Source organism: Strigops habroptila, chromosome 4, assembly GCF_004027225.2.
Source record: "Strigops habroptila isolate Jane chromosome 4, bStrHab1.2.pri, whole genome shotgun sequence".
Classification (NCBI taxonomy): Eukaryota; Metazoa; Chordata; class Aves; order Psittaciformes; family Psittacidae; genus Strigops; species Strigops habroptila.
In genome coordinates this window covers 28,629,845-28,652,765 of record NC_046358.1, presented here as the reverse complement: position 1 = coordinate 28,652,765, position 22,921 = coordinate 28,629,845, and the positions used below count along the sequence as shown (strand labels likewise).

The following is a 22,921-nucleotide window of genomic DNA, read 5'->3' as shown; positions in this document are numbered from 1 at the left end:
CTGGTGCCTCAGCCCATGGGCGCAGGGTGCGGGCCCTTGCCCTTGCCTTGCCTTCCCCTCCTCCCAAAGCAACGAAGCGACGACTGGGCACCACCTGCTGGCTACGACCTCACCGAAGAATGAAGATGCTGCCAGGAAAGGGGTAGCTTGTGCAAGCGGAGTGGCTTAGGTGACAAATAAATGGGAGTGTGATAAATGAAGAAAAGAAAACAAGCAACTTGAGCACTGATGCTGGTCGCTGGAGCTTTGGCATCTGGTGGGTCGACCCAGATAAAGAGGAAAGCTTGGTGGGATCAGTAATGACTTTGCAAGAGGAAAGCTCTTGTGAGATGTAAATGATCATTCCGGGACCACTTGTCATTCCAGGATTTTGAAACATTTTCCTTTTTTTACAGTGAGAATCTGAGGCTCTTGTGAGAAATTAGAATCTATCACACTACCGGTTTCTGTGGGCAACGGGAACCATCAACAGCTGCTGAACATTACTTAATGTGAATATCAAAGCCAGATTTTGCCTAGGGTTAAAAATCAACCTTCTGAATGTCACCATCCCCCTCATTCTGTGCAGATGCTTCCCATCATCCCTACATGTCAGAGATGCAGTAAAGATGACTGGAGAACAAAGATGTCTCCTGAGGAAAATTCAGATTAAAGAAAAAAAGTAGTTGTGTATTCCTCTAACAATAAATACATAAAATGTGTATTCTCAGTGAAAAAAATACATAACGAAAGAAAAGAACCCAGAAAGTCAATTACTGAGATAAAAGTTGGGGTTTGGTGGGGGTTTTTTTTTTGGTTGTTTGGTTTGATTGGTTTGGGTTTTTTTGGTTGTTTGTTTGATTTTTTACTTTTTGGTTTTCATTTTTTCCCAATTTCCAATGAAGAGTTTAATACAGCAAACAAGAAACATTGACTCTTTCAGTGACAATTACTGATTGTCCATCAAATATAAAAGGTTTGGCACATAGTTTCTCTTGAGCGTGGGAGCCCTGAACTATTCTTAGGCATGGGTAAAGACCTGGACTTTCCTGAACCTAGTCTCATAAAACAAGCATATTTGCTTTGGGTCAGTTACCTTCCTGAAAGAGCCAGCAGCCTCTGCAGATCAGCATACCACTCAGCATGTCTACATGTAAAAATGCTTCATACTGAAGCTTTAAATGATATTCATTAAAAATAAGTTCTGCTATGAGAAGGATATTCAGCTAATAAGAAGATAACTCCGTGCTTTCTCTCAGTGAGCACCAGACTTACCCGCATGTAGAATTCCCTGCCCTCGTTCCCTGATTTGATTTGGAAGATGTAATAGGCTCCAGGGTAGCGAGTTGTTGCTTGCATCTGAAAAATGTCAGAAGGCACAGACCGCCCGGACACCATATCCATCACTCTGTACAAGATGGTGAATGGCTGATCTCTGCACCCGGCGTTTTCAGCTGGACACATGCAGCGGCTAATTGTTAGAGATAGGATTGTCATCAGGGATTACAAACTGCTGTAATTGTTGATTCTTTACATGCAAGTACAGCTGCTTAAATAGATAAATGAATAATGTTGTTGACCAGCTAAAAGAATCACTGAAACTTGTAATGAATTTTCTTACTTTTAGTATTTATTCTCTGTGTTGCTATTCTGACCTACCTATATCCTTGCCTTCTTTTTCTTGTCTTCTAGGCCAAAATATCTTGGCATCTTTTGTCTCCTTAGAGACAACATTCTCTTTTTTATCCATCAGATTGTCCAGCTTCCCCTTATATCCACATGAATGTTTGGCATCCACAGCCCTCTGCAGCCAGGAGCTCCACAGTCCCCTTCACCTCTCTTTGCACTGCCTCTTGCTCACTTCGTGTGATGCTTCCAGCTCTTCTATTGAAAGGAGAGCAGCCAGTCAACCCCTGCTCATCCTCCTTACACAACTTAGGGTTTCATATTTGACCCTGCTCATGGCTGAGGAGTCTTAACTTAGTTGTTTCTCTACGAGGAAGCTATTTCATACTTTTGATCATCCTCATAGCTCTTTATGAGCCTTTGTCCAGTTATATTTCTTTTGAGAGGAGGGGAAGGAACTGCACAGTTTGAAGATATGGGTACACAATGGCACATACTCTAAGGACATTCTCTACTTATTAACACTCAAATTCAGACTGCTTTTCTGATCTTTAGGTACGTACTGCAGATCATGGCAATATCTATAACAACCCTCAAATCTTAGTTTGGATGGATTATGATCAGATCAGTGCTTTTTATTTAATTTGGGAATCTGGGATTGTCTTTTTACTTTGCATTCATCTACACTGAATTTCATCTGCCACTGTTATTGCACAGTCATTAAGGCTCCTTCTGCAATTCTTTTTTGACCACTCTTTTCTCTACTGTCTTCAGATACTGTTGCCCATCTTATGATTTATCCTTGCTCACAAATAAGTTACACAAAGTAGGTCCAGCTCAAACTGCTGCAGAACTTCACTGTGAAAGTTGACAATTTAATACTGTATTTGCTTTTTATCTTTCAGCCTCTTACTCTTCAGTACCAGGAACTTCCCTCTTACTTATGGCTGCTTAATTTCCATACTAACATTATGTGAGGTTCTCAGAAACTAAGGAGACTGCATCAGCCCATGCGTCCTAGCCACATGCTGCTGATTTCTTCAGAGAACACTAGTAAAGTTGTGAGGCAGGATGTCCCTTTATAAAAGCCATGTTGGGGAATTTACTGGAAAAGAGTTGTGTCTTTTTGCCTATTTTTTCTATAACCTCCACTACTGACACCAGTTTCAGACAGTTCATCTGCCATGCGCCCTATAAAAAGGCTCCTGGCATTACAAGCACCCAATTCCTTCCACAGAAAACACAGATGCAAGGAATTCACTTGGCTTTTATACTGACCACTTCTAGACAGATGCCACAAATTAATGCAGTCACATCTAGGCACCAGCCAAAGCCACCAAATACAAAGTTCAGAGATCAAGAGTTCTAATGCAAGCTGATCTGCAAGGAATCAGTTGGGCTCTGGGAAATTTAGATCATAGGATCATAGAATCATAGAATGGTTTGCATTCGAAGGGACCTTAAAGATCATCTAGTTCCAATCCCCCTGCCACAGGCAGGGACACCTTCCACTAGACCAGGTTACTTAAAGCCCCATCCAACCTGGCAACCTACATAAGAGGCTTCAGATGTTTCAAAATCCAGTTTAAGACTCTACCACCTCTGAAGGCAGGTAAACCAGAACTGGAAGAGCAGAACATGTCCGCTCTTCTGCTGACCTGGTTCAGAAAGCAATATAATGATATTAATAAATTATAATAAAAAGAAGCTTATTTTTCATCTCTTGCCTTTCTCTAAAATATATTAGACTACCAAGCAAACCCAAATAATTTTGTTTCGATCAAACACTGTGGGTGAAATACTATGGGCTGCGATATATAGACGTCTATCTGGAGCTGAAATATTTTGAGCCCCAGAAATACACTTACAAAAATATAAAAGAAACAAGCAATTTTCAGAAATGTGGGGTTTACTTTTTGTCTGCTCAGATAATTCCAAATTTAGACAGCAACAGTGCTAACAGCCTATCCAGACATACCCAATTTCTGTACAAGGCAAATCAGTCTGTGGACTTTTCAGCACCTCTAACCTTTAAGCACTAGGAAACTACTTGTATTCTGCTGTAACTATCATATAACGTTTTAAAGTACTTCCCAGACATAAGCTAGTTCATATTTACATGAGGAAATTTCATACTAAGTAGTTTCATATTTCATGAGGAAATACTCATACTAATAAATAGGCTGGATTTGAGCATATATGAAGTCAGTTAGTAATGTAAGTAAATGTCTCTTATTACATTACAAATCTTGCTGGTTTTTCTACTCCCTGGTAAATGTTTTTCCAGTGTAACTTCCCACACATCTGAGTATCATATCATATCATATCATATATCATATCGTATCGTATCATATCATATCATATCATATTATATCATATCATATCCCACCTGGTGACCTGATAACGAATTGCAATTTCTTATTTTTATAAAGCTTACCAATGATAAATGCAGCAACAGTATGTATGTATAGCTTTCTAGACACACTTCATGGCTGTGTTGTAAAAATGCAGCCTGTTTGTTTCGCTCTAGATATGCTTCACACAGATAGAATTTGCTTTTGTGGCTGTGGGTACGTTACTCACTTCTCATTAATTTGGACATAAGGATCCTCACATCGTACTGGGTCTAAACATTTATATTCTCCTGGGATATTGAAACACGTTTGCTGTGGAGTGCAGGTGAAGTTTCTGTTTTCACATTCATTGATATCTAAAACATCAGAAACAAGAAAAAGGCTAAATCAGCAAAATACGTGCAAGACACCACTCTTACAAGCCAGTTCCATCTTAAGGAGTTGCCCCAAAATTCGTAAGACTCTTGCACCATGAGAAGTGGCCTTTTGATAACTGGCCCCTCTTTTAAGATCAGCTTTTACTCCATTCATTTCTGCTATTGGAGTGCTCCCATATGCTGACCGCTGTAAAACTGAAAAGAAATTGGCTGCTCAAGCTCTCTGACCTTAGAGAATCAGAAAACTAAAGAGAGACGTGCAGCAGAGAGGAATGCATCTGAGGGCTTTCCCATGTAGCTGTTTCCTAGTCAGTAAAGTCTTACACCAACACACCAATTCACCTCAGCGGGACTATTCACATGGTGACATTCTTACCAGAATTACATAATTGGCCCCCATGAGTATTCACTGTGCAGTGCCAAGACAAAGCATCTCAATTCTTGAAAACCTTTCCAGACACAGGACTATTTTCTGGTCCCCTCGGGTTTTAATCAGTGCAGGAATGTTCTTACCTTGGCAGCTTCTGTTATCGTCAAGCAAGTTATAGCCCGAAGGACAGATACAGTAGTAAGAACCAGGCCCATTCACACATTCGTGCTGGCAAAGGAACTCTGAGAAGCTGCATTCGTCCATGTCTGCAGTGATAAAACAAAATTTAGTGTCTTTGGCTTTACAGTCCCACAGGCAGGTGGCCATCCAGACTAAGTGCCCATCAGCCCAGCTGGAGGTTGGCACCCTCCAGCTCCCTAGAGCTCTGGAGCAACCTAGAAAAATGCTATACAACAGGCTCATGGTTCAACACTTTTTTGTTCAGGAAATCAAAACTCCTGCTGAACGAAATGCATTTTATTTATTTATTTGTTTTCGAATACCTGTCAGCAGTTGGCCATGTTTTCAGTTCTGTTTTACGTCAGAGCTAGAGCCACTCCAACAACAAAGCTGCAACTGTAATTTGAAAGGAGAGACTTGGCAGTGGTTTTCTTTGCTTTTTTTTCCACCCTTTTTTTTCTGGAGAGCAAACTTCCCTTTCCCAGGGCCACATGGGTCCCAGCAGAAGTGCTGCAGCCAGCCCTGGCTGTTTTATGATTCTTAGCCTCTAGCCAGTTACTTCCAAGGCATTCCAGCAAGACTACAGAGCTCATCCCTGCTTGGGCCAGACCTACTGAAAGGCCCAGCCATCTCCCAGATACCAGGAAGCTAAGCAGTCTGTCAAATCTCTGATCGAATGCAGAAATTGTGCTCTTTTCCCCTTGCACTCATGAATTGATCAGTCATTTTAGTCTGCAGAACTGTGCTTAAGTGAGAAATAGGAACTTCAATGCTGCACATGGAGGCATGGCTGACTGAGGGGAAAACACATGCAAAGGCGCTAGACTGAGGGAGGCTGCAGTTAATCATTTCCTTATTTCCCTGTTCAGGAGAAGAAAGAAACAAAGGCCAAAGCCCCAGCCAGGAACTCCCAAGTTCTTATTCCCAGCTCTGACATGTTGACTCTCCCAGGCAAATCACTTTTACTCTTCAAACTGAATTTCCCTTTCTTCTAAATTGGGCTCAGTCCATTTATCCACTTTTGGTGTTTTGTGCAGATGGATTGGAAAGTATTTGAAGTCCAAATGTGTTAAAGTGGCTTTATGGCTGTAGCCACATTATCAAAAGAGTGATGAAAGGAACTCTACACCTACATAGTCCTGTTATCATGTGACTTGGCCCAGAGAGTTTGCTGAAAAAAACCCACCTTCCTAAGAAAACATGAACTGAGGGCTGACTCCATGAAGGGGCCGAGATATCAACCACCCCCTCCAGGTGTCCAAGCCCATACCTCCAGCACATTGGATTCATATAACCTGGGCTCAGCTGCTGTTAAGTGCTGGAGGGACGTAAAGCCTTAAGCGTCCTACATTTCTGTCACTGAGCCCACACAGGACAGACACACCTTTACTGTCACTAAACACTTGGGGCATTCTGCTGGCTACCTGCAGAGGACAAGATGGTAGGCATTTCAGAGCACAACTAGTGCACATGCAAGACCTCTGTGGCTAGAAAATAATGCCAGTATTGGGAAAGCCAGGCTGAAATCTCTGCCTCTCCCCTTCGATTGGGGTAGAGATGCCTCCTATCTTGAAGCTAAGCTAGCTGCCATGGAGTAATCCAGCAGCTGTTGAAGTACATCTGGATCCAAGATGCCTCATAGGAGTGTCCTCCTAACCAGGCATTCTCTTTGTGAGCATCAGCAATGTCTAGTGATTGCTTGCGAAGTGAAAGAAGCTCATCCAGAAAAATTTGACCTGCTTTGACAAGCATTTTCTTGCACAAAATTGTCAAGAAAAGGTTTTCTGCATCTCAGAAATGGCATGTTACATCTGTTTACTGTAAATTAAAAAACAAGTATTTTCCAGTGTGCTTTTCCTTCCAAAGAAATATTGGCTGGATTCTCTAATTTTATCAGGCTGTGGGAACATTAAGCAAAGAAATAAGTTTTGCCTTCAATTAAAATAAAGCAATAAAATAAAAACAAAAACAAGAGAGGAAAAGTACAGTGACATGAGCACAGTTTCGTCTTCTATGTGCTGAACAGATTAGCAATAGCTGTACTGAGAAAATCTATATTGTTTCTGAAGTGTAGCCAGAGCCATACAGGACTTCTGGGGGAGGTTTCAGGCAGAAGTGTGCAGTCATGAGAGCAAGAGGAATACAGGCATTCAACAGACAAATGGAAAAGTGCTTTATATAAAGTATTTAATCATGGAAGAATGTTCTAAGACTATCCCTACTTTACGTGCTCTAATAAAGTTTCCTGTTCAGCATTACAAAGCATTTTCTTATGTTTTGCTGTTTTTTAATATTAAGCTTATTTCTTTAAAACCTTTTGCAGCCCTTTTCTGTTGTGCTTTTCTGGGTATTTGCTGTGTGCTTTAACTAAAAAGAGGATCATGGGAGTTGCAGTAATCCTGCTGCTAACCATGGACCAAGGTAAAAAAGCATGTACGGAACAGTACATTGGAAAAAGAAAAGTTAATAGAATTAAAGAAACCAAAACAATAAATCACTAAAGATAGTTACCACTGCAGTTAACTCCATCAGCTTCCAGTTCATAGCCAGGTTCGCAGCGGCAGAGAAAAGAGCCATAGGTATTGACACAGGTCTGAGTGCAAGGGTTTTCAGTTGTACATTCATTCACATCTACGGAAAAACAATGCCCAATGCATCACTGACTTCTCCCCAAACTCTATTTTCAATTCATTACTGTAAAGCATTTCAAAGAGATTATCTGTACAGTCAGAATGATTTGTTCTGAAAAAATACAACCAAGTCAGCATTGTTTATCAGGATTCAGGCTGATGCCTGGAAATAGCGTGTTGGAAACACAACATGCATGGAAATGAGGCATTTTGGGAATGTCTTCAATTAAAATAAAAAAACCATGGAAGATGAGGATGAAATATTTATTACAAATGCTTCTGCCTTCATCCTGCAATTTTAAAACCATTGAACTGATTTGTCATAACAGACCTGAGACAAAATGCAGCAGGATATTCCTGAGGAAGATAATGCAATGAGAAATGGTCCTCAAGGAAACCTAGGACTAACACAAAACCTTTTTTTTTTTTTCATTTTAGGAAACAAGCAGCTTCTGGTCATCATTAGCACAGACCATTTCCCACAGCATGTGGGAAGATGCTCCTTGCTTAGCTAGAGAGAGGCTTTATGATGAAGTTGTGTTGACTTCCAGAGAAGGGCAACAAAACTGGTGAAGGACCTAGAGGACATGGCTTATGAGGAGTGGCTGAGGGAACTGAGGTTGTTTAATCTGGTGAAGAGAAGACTCAGGGGGGACCTTATCACTCTACAACTACCTGAAAGGAGGATGGAGCGAGGAGGTTGCTAGTCACTTCTCACAAGTAATGAGTGAAAGGACAAGAGGTAACAGCCTCAAGCTGCATCAGGGGAGGTTTAGACTGGGTTATTAAGAAATATTTCTTCACTGAAAGGGTGATCTGGTATTGGAACAGGCTGCCCAGGGAAGTGGTGGAATCAACATCCCTGGAAGTGTTCAAAACCCATGTCCTGCAGGCCCTTACTGACATGGTTTAGTGGTGGACTTGGCAGTCCTGGAGGCTGGACTTGATGATCTTAAAAGGTCTTTTCCAACCTAGTCGATTTTATGGTTCTATGATAGATTCTGTGACTTTGGTTGAGGTAGCATATCACAGCAAAAGGTGGTCCAATGCTCAGGACCCAAGTCTGGAACTTGGGAGACTCAGATCTAATTTACTGATCTGACAGAGTTTTCCTGTCTCAGGTGGGTCATGCAGCCTCAGATTTTAGATATAAAATCAGTGCTTAAACTCTTGGTAATTTCAGTGAACCAGATGTTTCTCCCAACATACTGGTCATGTTGCACTTGTACCCCTCCGAGGTACTGTGAAACTACAGAAATATCTCAGGCTGACAAGCAATGAACATTTTCAAAAGAGTGTTAGGAAGGTTACTTGTATTCTAAAACATAAGCAAGTTTTAAGCGTTGCTGGGTTGGGACCAAAGGCTTCAGTCATTCACAATACCTTGGCATGACCTTCCATCATCGTTAAGGGTAAAGCCTGGGTTGCACGTACAGGAGTAGGAACCGGGCACATTGGCACACAGCTGCTGGCAGTAGCCGTAGCGACATTCATCTATATCTGTTGATGGGAAAGATGAAAAGTAGAGATGTCTGCATTCTCACATGCAGGTACAAAGCAGCAAACACACTGAGTCAACAGTACCAATAACACAGAAATAACCCAGCATACTGGTTAGGGATATAACAGCCAAACTTTCAGGTGTTCAGACCCAGAGTCAGTTAAAATATGTCTCAACACAGACGAATATAGTGATGTGTTTTTATCCACAGCTGACATTTATCAGTATGTCCTAAGAACTGATTGTCATTGCTGTAATCTTCATCTTAATGTGATGCCATACAGAAGCCAAGAATCAGTCCCTTTAAGCAGCCACCTCGAAGCATACCTGATAGCTGGCACAGACCATCAGCACAAGCACAGCCAACATTGTGGCAAAGTTTTGTCAGAAGCTAGATAGAAATCTTTTTTACCTCTACAGATACCAAAGCTACTCACTGGGAAAGCAGTATTTGTTACTAAATACTTCTTTTTTAGAGAGAATATTCTTTAAGGCTTTTTTCCAAATAGTCACATTCACATTTTATATTAATTTTTAACAGACAAGTTACAGCCTCTAAAATGTAAACAGTATATTTAATGCCAAAATAGCAGTTTGAGCTGAATGCAGCAATAGGAATACATTCAACTAATGCTTATAAGCACAAGAAAATGGTGTAAGATATGTATGATCATAAGTGCTAGAAGAATTTTGCCCCTGGACTAAGAACTGGAATGAAACACCTGGAGTAGCTGACCTTTCCAAAGCTTTACATTTCCTTTGGTATCAACTGGCTTTTGATTTATGGAGATTTTTTTAATGGTTACTCTCAAAGCTTTGAAGTCAAGTTTGCGCAGTAGAAAACCAAGTGTATTCTCTCCTGTCAGATAGCAAGATAACCTAAAGGCAAGGGTCAGCTATGGTATGCAGACCAGCAGAAGCTTGGCCCAAATCCTGAAAAAAGTGACATGGGGTTTAAGTAAATTAATACCTCATTTCATTAATACAGTGCATTACACTAAATACATGCTTTGGCTTTTGCAGGACTTGCGATAAGCAAGAGTGCTACATTTTGAGGATAAGGACTTTTACAGGGCTGCTTTTGTGGGTGGGTCATGTGGATACTGCTGTACTGGCTCCTCCTGTATAAACTTTACTGGGATAATTACAACTGATAGAAGTGTAGTTTTTTTGTAACTGTGGTTTACTAACAGTGCACCAAAAAAGCCTGTCTCTAAAACCCAACCCAGCCTCTGATTACAGTAAATAGCCTTCTACTGCTTTATGCCAGGAGAAGTCACTTCTCCAAAGGCAGTGGAAAGCATGGAAAACTGAGAATTTTCTGACACTTACAGAAAAACATAGCAACTCTAAACACAATTTGCTTTTAGCTCTTTGTATTGTCTTGTAATAATCTTACATGATTATTTAAAGTGGGCAACACTGGGATATTATTGCCTATTTTAAATAGCAAAAGCAGATACCCGAATCAATTCACCAATATAGCCATTTCAGTTCTTTGGTATATCCATCAAGCAGTGAAGTACTTTAGATCCATGTCTAAATCCGGAATTGTTGTACACAACCCTTTTGTTTGGGTTGTAACTGGGAGAACTAAATGGGTAACAAAACAGGCAATGCAAAGCAGAATCCCAGTCCCTGCCCTCCCTCATCTCCACCCCATCACATACACCTGTACAACTCCCGGCACAAGCTTTTTTCCCCAAAGAGGAATTATCAGAGATTAAGAAGCAGGGGACTTGGAGATTTCATATCCCAGAGGAACTACAACACAGTGACTCCCCAGAGTGGCTATGGCTGCACAGACCCTGGCTTGGGTGAGGCTCGGCTCTGTCCTTGCCAGGCAAGCTACACAGCAGCTGTTTGCAGTAGTTAGGAAAGCAGCCGTGAGTCAGTCCTTCAATGGAATTGGTACTTGGAAGAAGAAAGTTGGAAAATAACTGGAGAGACTCCAGGGATGAATGGGCAGGGACAGCCCATTCTCTTTCCAGCGGAGGTGTTGTGGCAGGACAGTCCAGCTCCACAGAGCTGGCAGGCGAACAGCCTGTACCATGGGGAAAGATATAATAATGAGCAAACATTACCACAAAATGTTGTATCCTATCTCCTAGGTCTTATCTGTGTACCTAAAATTAACATCTATTTCATCATCACATGGGCATGTCAAGTGAGGGGAATGGACTGGAGGAGAGGGGAGCTGGAAGGTTTTCCTGTGCTGTTGTTGAGGGATGGATTTTTTTAACAGGGCTGAGCTAAAAGTATGAACAGGACATTGCTGCAAGGAAAATAATAAAATCAAAATAAAACTGGTTGGAAGCTACCAAAACAGCACCTGGCTCAGAGGTATTTCTCACCCCAAAGCAGAAGATTTGGTTGGTTGAATCTAGGGATTTACTGGTCTGTTTCTTAGTATCAGATACTGGTCCCTACAGGTCCACATTGTCACAGTGTGGATAGGACAAGTCTGTTGGAGAATAAATCTTTTTGTATACATGCTTATGATTGATCGTATATGAAAGGGAATCCTTCAGACTGGGAATATGAAAATCCCACAGGTCACATGAATACTAGTCATATGGCATTTACATCTAAATTTTTGTTCCATAAGGGAGTCTCTGCCAAGCATACCATTGGCACTTACAAAGATGAAAGACAATTTCCACGTAACCGAAGGTTTAACCATGTACTTGACAAAGATGCTCAGTGACATTTTTTCAGCTGTTCATAGGTACACATGCACAGATGCTCAAATAGCATATCAAATAGCAATAGCATTTTTACCTAAACACTGGCCTTCTAACAGCCAGTAGCCTTCAGTGCAGGAACAGGTATAGCCCCCCTCAGTATTTATGCAGATCTGGGTGGGGTTACATTGGTGAGAATCTGAAGCGCATTCATCCACATCTGCAACACAGAAACACAGCAAGAAAATGTTAGAAATGGCAACAGCTAAAGACTGTTCACACTGTGAAGCGGCTTGCACTCACAACATGTACACTGGCTCCATGCGAGGAACCAAAATGTGGTGGAGCATAAAGAATGACCATAACCTGAAGTAAAACTCATAAATGTCTGAGGGAGGTGAGAACTTAGAGTGCTCACCAAATCTCTCCCTCTTGCAAGTGACCCAGTGTTTCTCAGAGCTCCTCAAGAGAGGGATTGCATTACCTTGAGCTTTTTATTACTTCCACACTGAATTTTGTCACTGAACTGAGATTTCCATGCTACAGGGCAGTGTTCAGCCCTAGGGAAAGGCTGCTAAAAGGGCTATATAACCCCACTGTGGAGTTAGAGATGAATGGGAGATCGAGAGATGTACAAACACAACTCAGACATCTAAAAGCACACATTTCCTGCCCTCAGCAATGCAGATTATCTCACTGTAATTTTTCTGACAGAAGGTTCAACCAAAATCAACCTTTACCTGACAAAAAAAAACCCCAAAAAACTTCCCTGGAATCAATTTCCTGACAATAAAACTCTTTTCTTTTTAATTTTTTTTTAACTGTCTTTAATATTTGTAACGTATTTGGGTTTTATTACAATGCCTCAGGGTGATTTGTTGTGGGCTTTTTTTTTTTTTTTTTTCTTTCTTTCTTTCTTTTTCCTTTTGCAGGGGAGGTGAATAGCATTCCTACGTTTATATAAGCCAGGACCCTGGAACCTAACTGATTAAAAATGCCTTTCAGAGTCAGAAGTTCAATTTGAATCCCTCCTTGCTCAATCTCTTCCCTGATGTTTCTGGCATCGGATTTGCCTCTAGATGTCAGAAATGGAAACATCAAAAGATAAATTATGTCATTTTTTCAGCCAACTCAAATTTCTATGTTTTATTTATTGATACCTAAATTTTTTTTATTCCAGCATACTGTGTGCTGGCCTTTGCTGAAGTACTGTGCTGCTCCCTTGACCACCCCATCACCATACACCCCCATCCCCACCCCCATTCTTATTAACCCAGACTTTGCTGGATTGCGACTGAAGGTATCTCACAAACGTGTTGGGCTGGAGCAGGCAGCAGAGGGCAGGAATTACCTCTCAATATCTACTCCTGAGGCACCTAGCACAGCCAGGCAGCTCTAAAACCCCAGCAGTCTTGAAATAACTGAGCCAATCTACCACAGCAGCATATCTAACATGTTCAGATATATAAATAAATACATACATATTATATATATGGAGAGAGTTCTTATCTTGCCAACATCTGTACCAGAACAATTTATGGTGAGTCAAAGCTGGTAAGATAACAAGGAGTGGGACAATTAGAGGTAATTAACTCTGTCAGAAGTTGGTTCCCATGTATTTATTGGCCAGATGAAGGCCGGCAAAACAGTGGGGGAAGTGGAAAAGGGGTAAGATAACAAGTCTAGACTATGTGGTTATATAAATATGTTGTTCGGTTCAGCTATTGCTTCTGCAATTGGGCTAAAAATTCCACATCCTCCCTTCATACAACATATAACATAATTGGTAGTATTTAAACACAGATTTTATCTAACCATAAATTTAATAAAAATGACATTATTTTCTTCTAAATGAAAAGGCTTTCTATTTGTCATGTTTGCTTATTGTTTTAGGAGTTGGACCTTAGGATCTGGCCAATTCTGTTTCTAACCTACCCCGAGCTTAAAAAGGAGATTTTATTTTTTCATGCTCCCTGCTTCCAATAATATTAACAGATGAAGCATAGTGGAGACAGAATGAAGGTCAGGATCTTACCACCACATATGGTAGCAATGATGTTTGAAGACTATAGATCCTCTACTGTTCTGTGGTGCATCTTTCTTGCAGGGGTACAACATGCATCCTTCATCAAAAGTTAACAGCTGGCTACGGGATCAGCTTTGTTCCTGAGCCATCTTTGTAGCAGTTGCATGAGCAGCAGTACAATCACTCCAGAAAAGTAAGACATAGATCATCTTTTCTTTGCTATCTACCAATCAAATTTTTTTTGCTTACTGCCAGTCTTCAGCTTTTGTAGTGGTATTGGAGACATATTTCCATTTGAATGCAAAAATTTTTACAACAGTGGCTACCTGAAGGGTTTCTGCTGTCCCTAGAAGACCTCATCAACCCAAAGTTCTCTATGTAAAACACCTTGACTCCCCACACTTTACAGTGAATAATACCTCACTGACTCCATTAATGAAGCTTAATGCAACCAACAGGTACAAACAGCTTTACTGGTAGGATCAAAACTTTTTGTTTGGGCCTGAGTGCACACACCCAGTTCTGTATTACAAGTCTCTGTCTTTCTCTGAGAAAGACATGCCCTTTACCATGATGTCCCATTAACCTCTGACAGACTCAGGCAACGCAACCAAGAAAGATGTCGGTACAACATTAGGTATCCTCTTGAAGAATATCAGAACTGGGAGACAGAGGGTACATTGCCCAGCCCATTTACAGAATGCAGCATACAGTAAATCTGGTGTAGCTGATAAAGTCAAAACTAGACATTTGACAGGGAAAGGAGAAAACCAAAACCCAAATTATTTCCACTGGGGAGAAAACTAGTTATAAAACTTTGAGAAATTGCCTATAATGGATTCACTAGACTTAAGTGCAAGCATAGAAACTATATCAAAACACTCCCAGGGCATTTTTGGTTGAGTGGAAGATTGCAAGTGGAAACAACCTGCAAGCTAGTCAATAATGTGTAAATCATTTCTTACTGTGGTTGCCAGCTTATTTCTGTCCCATTCGAACATAAATCTTAGGTGTGTTAATGCTCTGGGAATATCACTTCAAAGCTCATTTTTACTGCCTCTGCCCTTGTGATGGGGGTCACACACAATAGTAGACTAAGAAAGACTGTGATGCTAAATGTACATGATACTAGATTGTCATCAGTTTTGTACGTTCAAAGCAGGTAAGACAAATTCAGGTAATAAAAAAAAAAAGAAGTAAGGATTACTCAATACAAGGATTAGAACATGTGGCAAAGCAGTCCCTGAGATGCAGTCTTCTGAAGCCTGGAAGAGTGCCTCTGACCCAGCATAACTGGAGTTGGAATCTTCACCATGGAAAGAAAGACCACAATGAGATATCAGCCCCAAAGTAAAGTCTAACAAGCTGAAGAGTAGAATAGTTACTAAAGCAAAGCCAGCTAGTAAGAAAACCTAGAAACCCCACTGCCCCCTATTCAGGGTGTAAATAGCTTGTGATATTTGGTGATTTTGACATCAGTACCATGAAAGCATCAGATGATGTCATCCATCACTGATGAGTTCATTATACTGAACCTGCTTATAGTACCTTTAATAGCCAAGGTCCTTAGAAAACACTATCTGCATCCCAAGAGCAAGTCTAGATTTTACTAATAGCTAGCTTTATTGAATACCTCCTCTGTGATTATGCCTAGATTACTCAGTGTGTGGCTACAAGGAGAACTGCCATGAGGTCAACTAGGACACAATCATAAAGTGGATGTGTCCGCAGTGAAAACAGACTAAAGTATCTGGTAGCTACTATGCAGGACAAAGAACCAGCACAGCAGCAGTGAATGTAACTCATGTGCTGAGAATTTACTCTGTGGGAATTCATACTTGCTCTTCATCTTCCGCCTCCCTGCTTCCTATTTGAAAAATACGAATAACAGAATCTCTGTTGTAGTCAAGCCTCCCTCAACTGTTTAGCATCTAAAACTATTCATGGCAGGGCCTGTCCTTTTCTATAAAGAGAGAGTTCATGATTAGTCCATTTTTATTTGAAGCCTTCCAATCCTCACACAAATCAAACTGTACTACAAAACCCTGCAATGTCCCACTTGCTGATAAATATCAGTGTCCCTGGATTTTAACAAGGAAATTCAAGGCTAAGGAATTAAAGGACTAGCCCGAAATCACTCAACAATATAGAAGTAAGAACAGGACACAGTTATTTCTGACTTGTAATCCTTCATGTAGCCCCTATTACATGATCACTTAAGAAGTATGACTTTTTCAGAAATTTTGTGCAGCCTCTACATTGGCTACTGAGATCTAAAGTAAAAGATAAACCGTCATTCTGAAAGCATTATATTCTACTATGAGACCTCAGAGACACGTCAAAGGCTCTTTCAGCTAAACTCTATGTTACTCCCAATGTTAATGGTTTACCCTAATGGTGCATCAAACCTCAGTTTCCAGAGGTTACTGAAACAGAAAGATAATTATTGACAGTGGCAAATTGAAAATGTTATCTAGCTACCAGACTTCTTACCTCTATAGACAGGACTGGGACTGCTGCTGTGAAATTACATATGAAACCAAGAGGATGTTAAAGATCATCATATCTAATCATTTTGAGTGAGTCCAAATTTTCCCAGGTGACTCTGGGTGACTCCTTAGAGGTTCCTGACTTCGAGAGCACTGCTGTTCAGCACTTAAAACCACACTAGAGAACCAAGGCAGGGCAGGATGGATACCTGTTCAAAACTTCTCTTGCCAAAGAGTCCTTGGCCACCACTGGCCCTGGATATCTTGGCTCTTGATAATGCTCCTGTGTGCTGTCAAATCAGCAGCAATCTACATTCACTCATCCATCCTTCCAGTTGTTGTGTTCACCTTACTGCTCCCACAGCTAGTTCCAAGGGCAGAAGTTCAGGCAGAAGTCCAGCCTGAAATTAAAACTTTACCTGAAGTGGGAATGATTCACTTTGTTACTTCCCAAATGAATGTTGAGAGCAACCACACAGCCCATCCAGATGTCTGCTCTCTGCCTCCTAAGAAATGCCACCTAGAATGAATACAGAGCCTCATGGCTTGAAGCCATGAATTTTATAGATCTTTGGTTTACAGGCTGAATGAGAGGATGGGTAGGCGGCAACTCCATATACATCTGTCAGGAAGTCCTTGATGCAAGAGCCTGAGCCTGAATACACCAAAATTAACCACATCCCTCTCTCTTAGCTCAGTTTGTCTGCCTTAAAAATTTATGGCTGCAGTGGTTTGGTGTAGCAGCCCTGGGGTGTGATCTGTTTACTTGACATTTCGACAGAGGTGAGGTGGCTGGGGCAATGAGGTTTCATCTGGGGATTGGAAGGGTGGAGAAAGTGGGTTTTTTATGTTTCTGGCTGACTGGTTGCCTTTTGTGGGATGTGATATGCTGATGCTTTGTTTTTATTGGTACAGATTGTATTTTTAATGGATGGCAGGATGCATGGTGACTGGATAGATATCATTTACAATGTCAAAATAAATAAATGAACTAACTCTGTTTAGCATGCAAATTACTGGCTCTGTGTTTTATTATCTGTAAAAGCTAGCAGAAATCTTCATGGATTCTTTAGAATTTAGCCACATCATAGAACAATGAATGAAATTTTTAATTCATTGCCCATAAAAATAATACTTAAAAAAAATTTAAAGCCATAAATAATGGCTTACATATGCATACATAAAAATGGAGCAGCATATTAATACAGACAGAAAGAAAACCTAGATGTCAAACTGCAGCACAACAGCATATCTCACCCAGGAGGCTAATTCCTACCAGAAGACTAAGTGATCATTTATACTGACTCAAGTCCACAAAGACTGCAGGACAGAGGCCACTTTCATGTGTATCAATAATATTGCAAGAAATCACAGCATAAAAAGAAGAACAGTAGTCCACTGAATCAAGACCAGACATATTCAATACTGCTCAAAAGAAAGAGGCTAAAATGAGGCGACCAGAAACCTCAGGAGAGAATCATAAATGTGGAACCACACTGTGAGTGTCTACAGGATCCTGAGGATCTTGGTTTGGTCCACTCTTTTCCACATTTGTGATATAATGCAAAGGATCACAAGAGAGGCAAGAACTGAAAAGTGAAAACAACTCTTATAAGAAAGTAATTTTCTTAGCATGGGGGACACATTTGAAAGTGTATTTCAAGGCAGACAAATGCAAGATCCTATATCAAAAGTAAAAAATGTTGGTCATGAAAATAATTCTGGAGTCATTAAAGATAATCACTTGAACATGAACTTTTCCTGACACAGTGGTGCTGAAAGGACAAGCATAAACATGAGAACACTGAATAGACACAGGAAATTGTTCTTACCGCTGTATATTGCAGTAAAATAATTACTGAAATACTTTCCTGGTGTCAACTCTTCAAAAAGCAATATTGCAAAGAGATCAGAAAATCTCCAAAGACTAATTCCAAGACACAAAAATTTGTCTCAGATCAAGACAATGCTCCATTTAATAACCTATTTAAGAAAAGTTTCAAGGTATATTTGCCTGTGATCTATAAACATCTTTATGAAAATAAAGGTTTTAGCTGGAGATGGTCACTAAACCTAGCAAAAGACAATGAGATTAAATTCTCTTGGCCAGTGAAACTACTGAAAATGGGGACAGGAATTTGTAAATATCTGCCAAGTGCTTTCTCTTTTGTAAACATTTAAATGTACATGTGCAATTTTTCATTTTTTTTTGTTTGTACTTTTATCAATAGATTTGATTTTTAGTCAAAGGTATTGTACCTCTAATGTTTGTAGTAATTGCAGAAAATACATGGAAAATTTAGAAAACATTGCTATCATCGTTATGTTAGAATGTGTTAAGTCATCAGCCTAAAGATGTTGGGCATGCCAACCACCTTTTTTTCAGGACACATAGAATGATTGCATCTTCATGAAGCATGAAGTAAGATAAAGATGAAGAATCCAAGTTCTTCAAGAATCTTCAAGAATCCAAGATCCACAGACAATCTGTTGAATCAGGTAGGTGATTGTTTGGCAAGCTAAGTGACTTTAAGAGGTGGAAAGCCATGGAAGAAAGCCAGCAGAAAAGAGCAGAAGGAGCAGAGGTGCTTAGGAACTGGAAGAAGATCCCCACTGGAAGGTGAGGCTCAAATACTGTCAGCAAAGACACTCTCTACCTTTCTTGTGCTCAGAAAAACAGGACTTGGTGCATAAAGAGGACTTTATGCCTCAAAGAATACAGAAGGAAACAAAGGCCTTAAGATCAGCTCAAGATCAGTTCAGAGAAAATATCAGAGTCCTTTAGGAAGAGACCTTCTTACAAAAAGCTACTTTTAAAAGAAAATCAAAAGTTAAATAAATATATTGATGAGTTTCATTTTGGTATTTATGGTTATATACCACATGACAGAATAAATGCATGTGGAAAGCTTACCAAAGAACTCCATCTCAAGGAGATGATGTGCACCTGCCACTACAGGAACAAGAGAGACTGCTGCCTTCTTAAGACCACCAACTGGTGTTGAAACTGGTGGGATCTGTGACTAACCTTATCCTTTCACAAGCGTGGTCCATACTTAGGGTGCTGTGACCATTCCACTCCCTCCATGACAGCTCCTTTCCCTGCTGGCTGAGAAGGTGGTAACACCACTAGCAGAGAGCTATCATGGAAGGATGTGGAGTTATCATCTCTGAGCTAGAACCACATTCTTGGAGACTTTGGTGATTAGAAGACAAACTTTGCTTGGACTCTGTATTCAAGAGGAAAGCCAATGTGGACAGCAGATTTCCAAGACAATATGATTTTGGCAATGCGCACTGTTTCGCAGATGGACTGTTACATTTTGTTCTATTTGGAACATATTTAGTATGCATGACTTCCTTTCTTAAGTAATGAATTCTGATAATCATGCCACAAATTTCTGTGGGTCACAGTAGCAGGTATGGCTGCATTTCCTTCTTTGGATCAACCATTGACAAAAGTGGGTATGTTTTTGCCATCATGATTATTTGAGAGCCATTAGCACCACGGGGTTCAACACAGTAAGGCTGAAGATTAATTTGACAGTTGTGACAGCGTATGGTCTTGCAGATCAAAAAAAGTTTGCCATGGAAAGTCTTCTTCCCCCTTCTGCTAGGAGGTGGGGGTGATTTGGGGGCCCTACTTCTCTATTTTATTCTGTCTGTATTTTAGATGCTGTTGTACCATCACAACCCCAGGAGCTCACCCCACTCTCAGGATGCAAAGTTCTTGCAGAGATACTCAAGGCTGTGAGCTTGCTCCGAAATCTGTCTGCTCAAACACTGAAGCTCGTTCAGTCATTTATAACCCTCAGGGCTCCACTTTACAACTATACAAAGATTGAATGTCTATTTTTTATGGGAATAATTGCAGGCCAGGACTAAACATCCGAGCTCAGTAACATGGTATCAGTTCCAAGATTACTTGGAACAGAGCACTTTCTCCAAACTTCTCCCCCACTCCTTATTTGGACACTGAGAAATAATTTCCTCAGTAGTAGATTTTTACTCAGTGAAATCACATGTTTTCTCAAAACTTTTTTTTCTCAAGATAATTACATTTGATAAGGAAAGGGGAGAAATAACAATGCCACATTCCTAAAGTGCAGACTGAAGCCAAATTCAAACTACTGCTGTGTGGGGTCAGTGTTTTTTTTCCAAGGACAACTGACCCTGCTGAGCTTGGACACAATCCAAGACCAACTCCCTAAACACCTGTTTAATGGCATATTTCAGTGTCTGAGGACTGGCCATTGATTGCTGAATTCATTTTCTATCTGCATCCCATATACATTATGTTATTGGTTGATGGCTGCATAAGGATTAAAGTGTTTTTTCACATAGATGGTGAAAAAAACATCTATGGTGTGAGGCATCAATCTGTAATCCTGCTCTTTCTGCCTGGTATGAATATTGCTCAACATGTGTCACAGGTTCTAGATCTCCTGCCAGCTATTTGAGCTGTTCCTTAGCTAGCACACTTTGAATATTACTCAAAGATGATAAACAACAGCTAAACTGTGAAAGGACTTTGCTCTTTCAGCACAGTTCTAGTCCTGCTTTTTTTGATTGAGATTTATAGGACAGCCATGTAAGTAAGTGCATAGAGTAAGGGAACAAAACGGGCAGCAGCCTCTTCCTCTTCTGCTGAGAACAGACCTGTGCATGGCTCATACACCTGGCATCACCTGCATGACCACAGCTCCTCATTCCCACCAATTCCTAGGGCTCCGTGTTGGTACAAGAGCGCATGTGGTTGTGTGGACTGTCCCCCATGAAAGCTTTTGCACAAATGTACAGTCTGCTTGTTAATTCTGATATCAGAAAGATGACAAACTACTGATTTCAGTTAAGGGCTTTGCTTAAACATGGGAACTCCATGGACTGGAGCATAACTGTATTCTCTGGATTCATGATTTGCTGTTGCGCAACTTATGAAATCCATGGTCAATGCACGTGATTTGGGAATCTCAGTCATTTTCCCACCTCACTTATGCTATTCCAAGTAGCTGTGGTATAGCAGAACACGAGTGACCCAAGTACCCTGTTGGAGCAGGGTAGAGATGTGTTAGAATCCTGCTGATGACACTGAACCTGCTGAATTAGAAGGTACCAAGCAGTTGTTGCTCAACATGGTTTCATCTGCATCAGCAGGAAACATATTTTTCAGCTGAATAAATGGAGAATTACTGTTGTACTACCCGTTTCTCTAGATTATCAGTTCTGTGTGATCATATGCTACACTGAGATCTGCTGGTAGGGTGGTGAGAGGAGCCAGTGAGCACTGAGAATGCTCCCAGATGGTGGAAGGTTATGTAAGCCACACTTTCTTATTGCAAGGTAAATGAAATAGATGTGCAATCAGAGCCAGGAAATGTACACTAAGAAATTAAAACATACTTCTAGCAAAAGGTCCTTACAGTCCTCCCTCTGCTGCATGATATGAAACAGTCTCTAGAGAAGTCTCTAGAGAAGGTGTATAAAATTTCACAGTAGAAACTATTAAGAGTAGAACTATTAACACTGAAAACGTGTATTTTCTATGGCTGAATTGTATATTTTCTCTGCAAGTCTATGGACTAGGTTAAAAAGACCCTGTAAGAAGGAATGTATTAAAAATATTGCCGTTTAAAGCACTATTTATAAAGCTTTCAAACATCGCTGTGAAATCCTATTGGCTTCTCCTCCAGCAAATTCTTTCAAAGACTTTTCTGTTAGGGTACAGAGCATGAGGGAACTGAAAGAAGAGAACTGCTATTCCCACTTCTGCTCCCCACGGAGCTTTGAGAAATCACTAGCACAAATAGTCCAGCCAGCTGGTTTAGCCAATTGGTGGTCAGTTTACATTTCCTCTAATAAGTGAACTTCTTGACCGTACATTTTAACTGAGTCATTAAGAGCTCCTTTTCCAAGTGTTTTGGCAGGCTAACAAGGTCTGAGACTCTGAATAGACCACAATAACCAGTAAAGAGGAGAACAGCCCTACTTTTAATACAGCAGAAGAAATCAATCCAAATGGATCCAGAAATTAAAGCCGCAATGAAAATAAAGGGATGCAAATATCCACCTGCAGCATATAATATAAACTTTTATTGGAAGGGCTGCTTCTTCCATTAAAATGCCACTTTGGATATACGACATAACAAAAGCTTTAACCATTGCTCAAGCATGTTGTGCAAACAAATGGGGGAGTGAAGTATTGGAGACCTGAAAATACAAGAGACATCTTAGGTGTGCCCTATGTACATACCCCTAGAGAGAATTCAGCACGGATGCTCTAGTCACTTTCACAGAATACCTTGAAATCTATAATATACATGAAAAAGAAAGGACTCCATGCATGTATATAAAGAAGAGAACTCCATTATGGGGAACTGGAATAGTAATACGTGATTCACCAGTAACTACTCTCGCACAAAGCTTCAGCAATCATCACCAGCGTCTCATTCACTCATACACTGGATTCAAAGCTTGGCTTGAGCATGCAAGAATGCTCCAGGCAGAAGGTGCCATGGCTGTGCACTGCCTCATGTCACTTGAACTGAATGAGTCAAACACACATGCAATGGAAGCTACAGTGCTTTGTCTTCCTCCAGGAATCTAAGACCTTATTCCATGAACCCCGATGATAGAACCAGGGAAAACAGCCTAGAACCAACATGCAAGACGTGTCTGGACAGTGGGGCAGTTTTCTCTTTCCTTTAG

General features: G+C 40.6%; 1 protein-coding gene across 1 annotated transcript in view; it reads right to left on the bottom strand.

The window, feature by feature from the left end:
• FBLN5 (fibulin 5) overlaps nt 1-22,921 on the bottom strand; it is a 45,669-nt gene that overhangs the window by 3,288 nt on the left and 19,460 nt on the right. Inside the window, exons 5-10 of the mRNA XM_030481807.1 lie at nt 11,799-11,921; nt 8,900-9,016; nt 7,398-7,517; nt 4,850-4,972; nt 4,189-4,315; nt 1,255-1,450 (exon numbers count right to left, since the gene is read on the bottom strand). Of these exons, the coding sequence (XP_030337667.1) occupies nt 1,255-1,450; nt 4,189-4,315; nt 4,850-4,972; nt 7,398-7,517; nt 8,900-9,016; nt 11,799-11,921 (806 nt within the window). The remainder of the gene's footprint in view (nt 1-1,254; nt 1,451-4,188; nt 4,316-4,849; nt 4,973-7,397; nt 7,518-8,899; nt 9,017-11,798; nt 11,922-22,921) is intronic.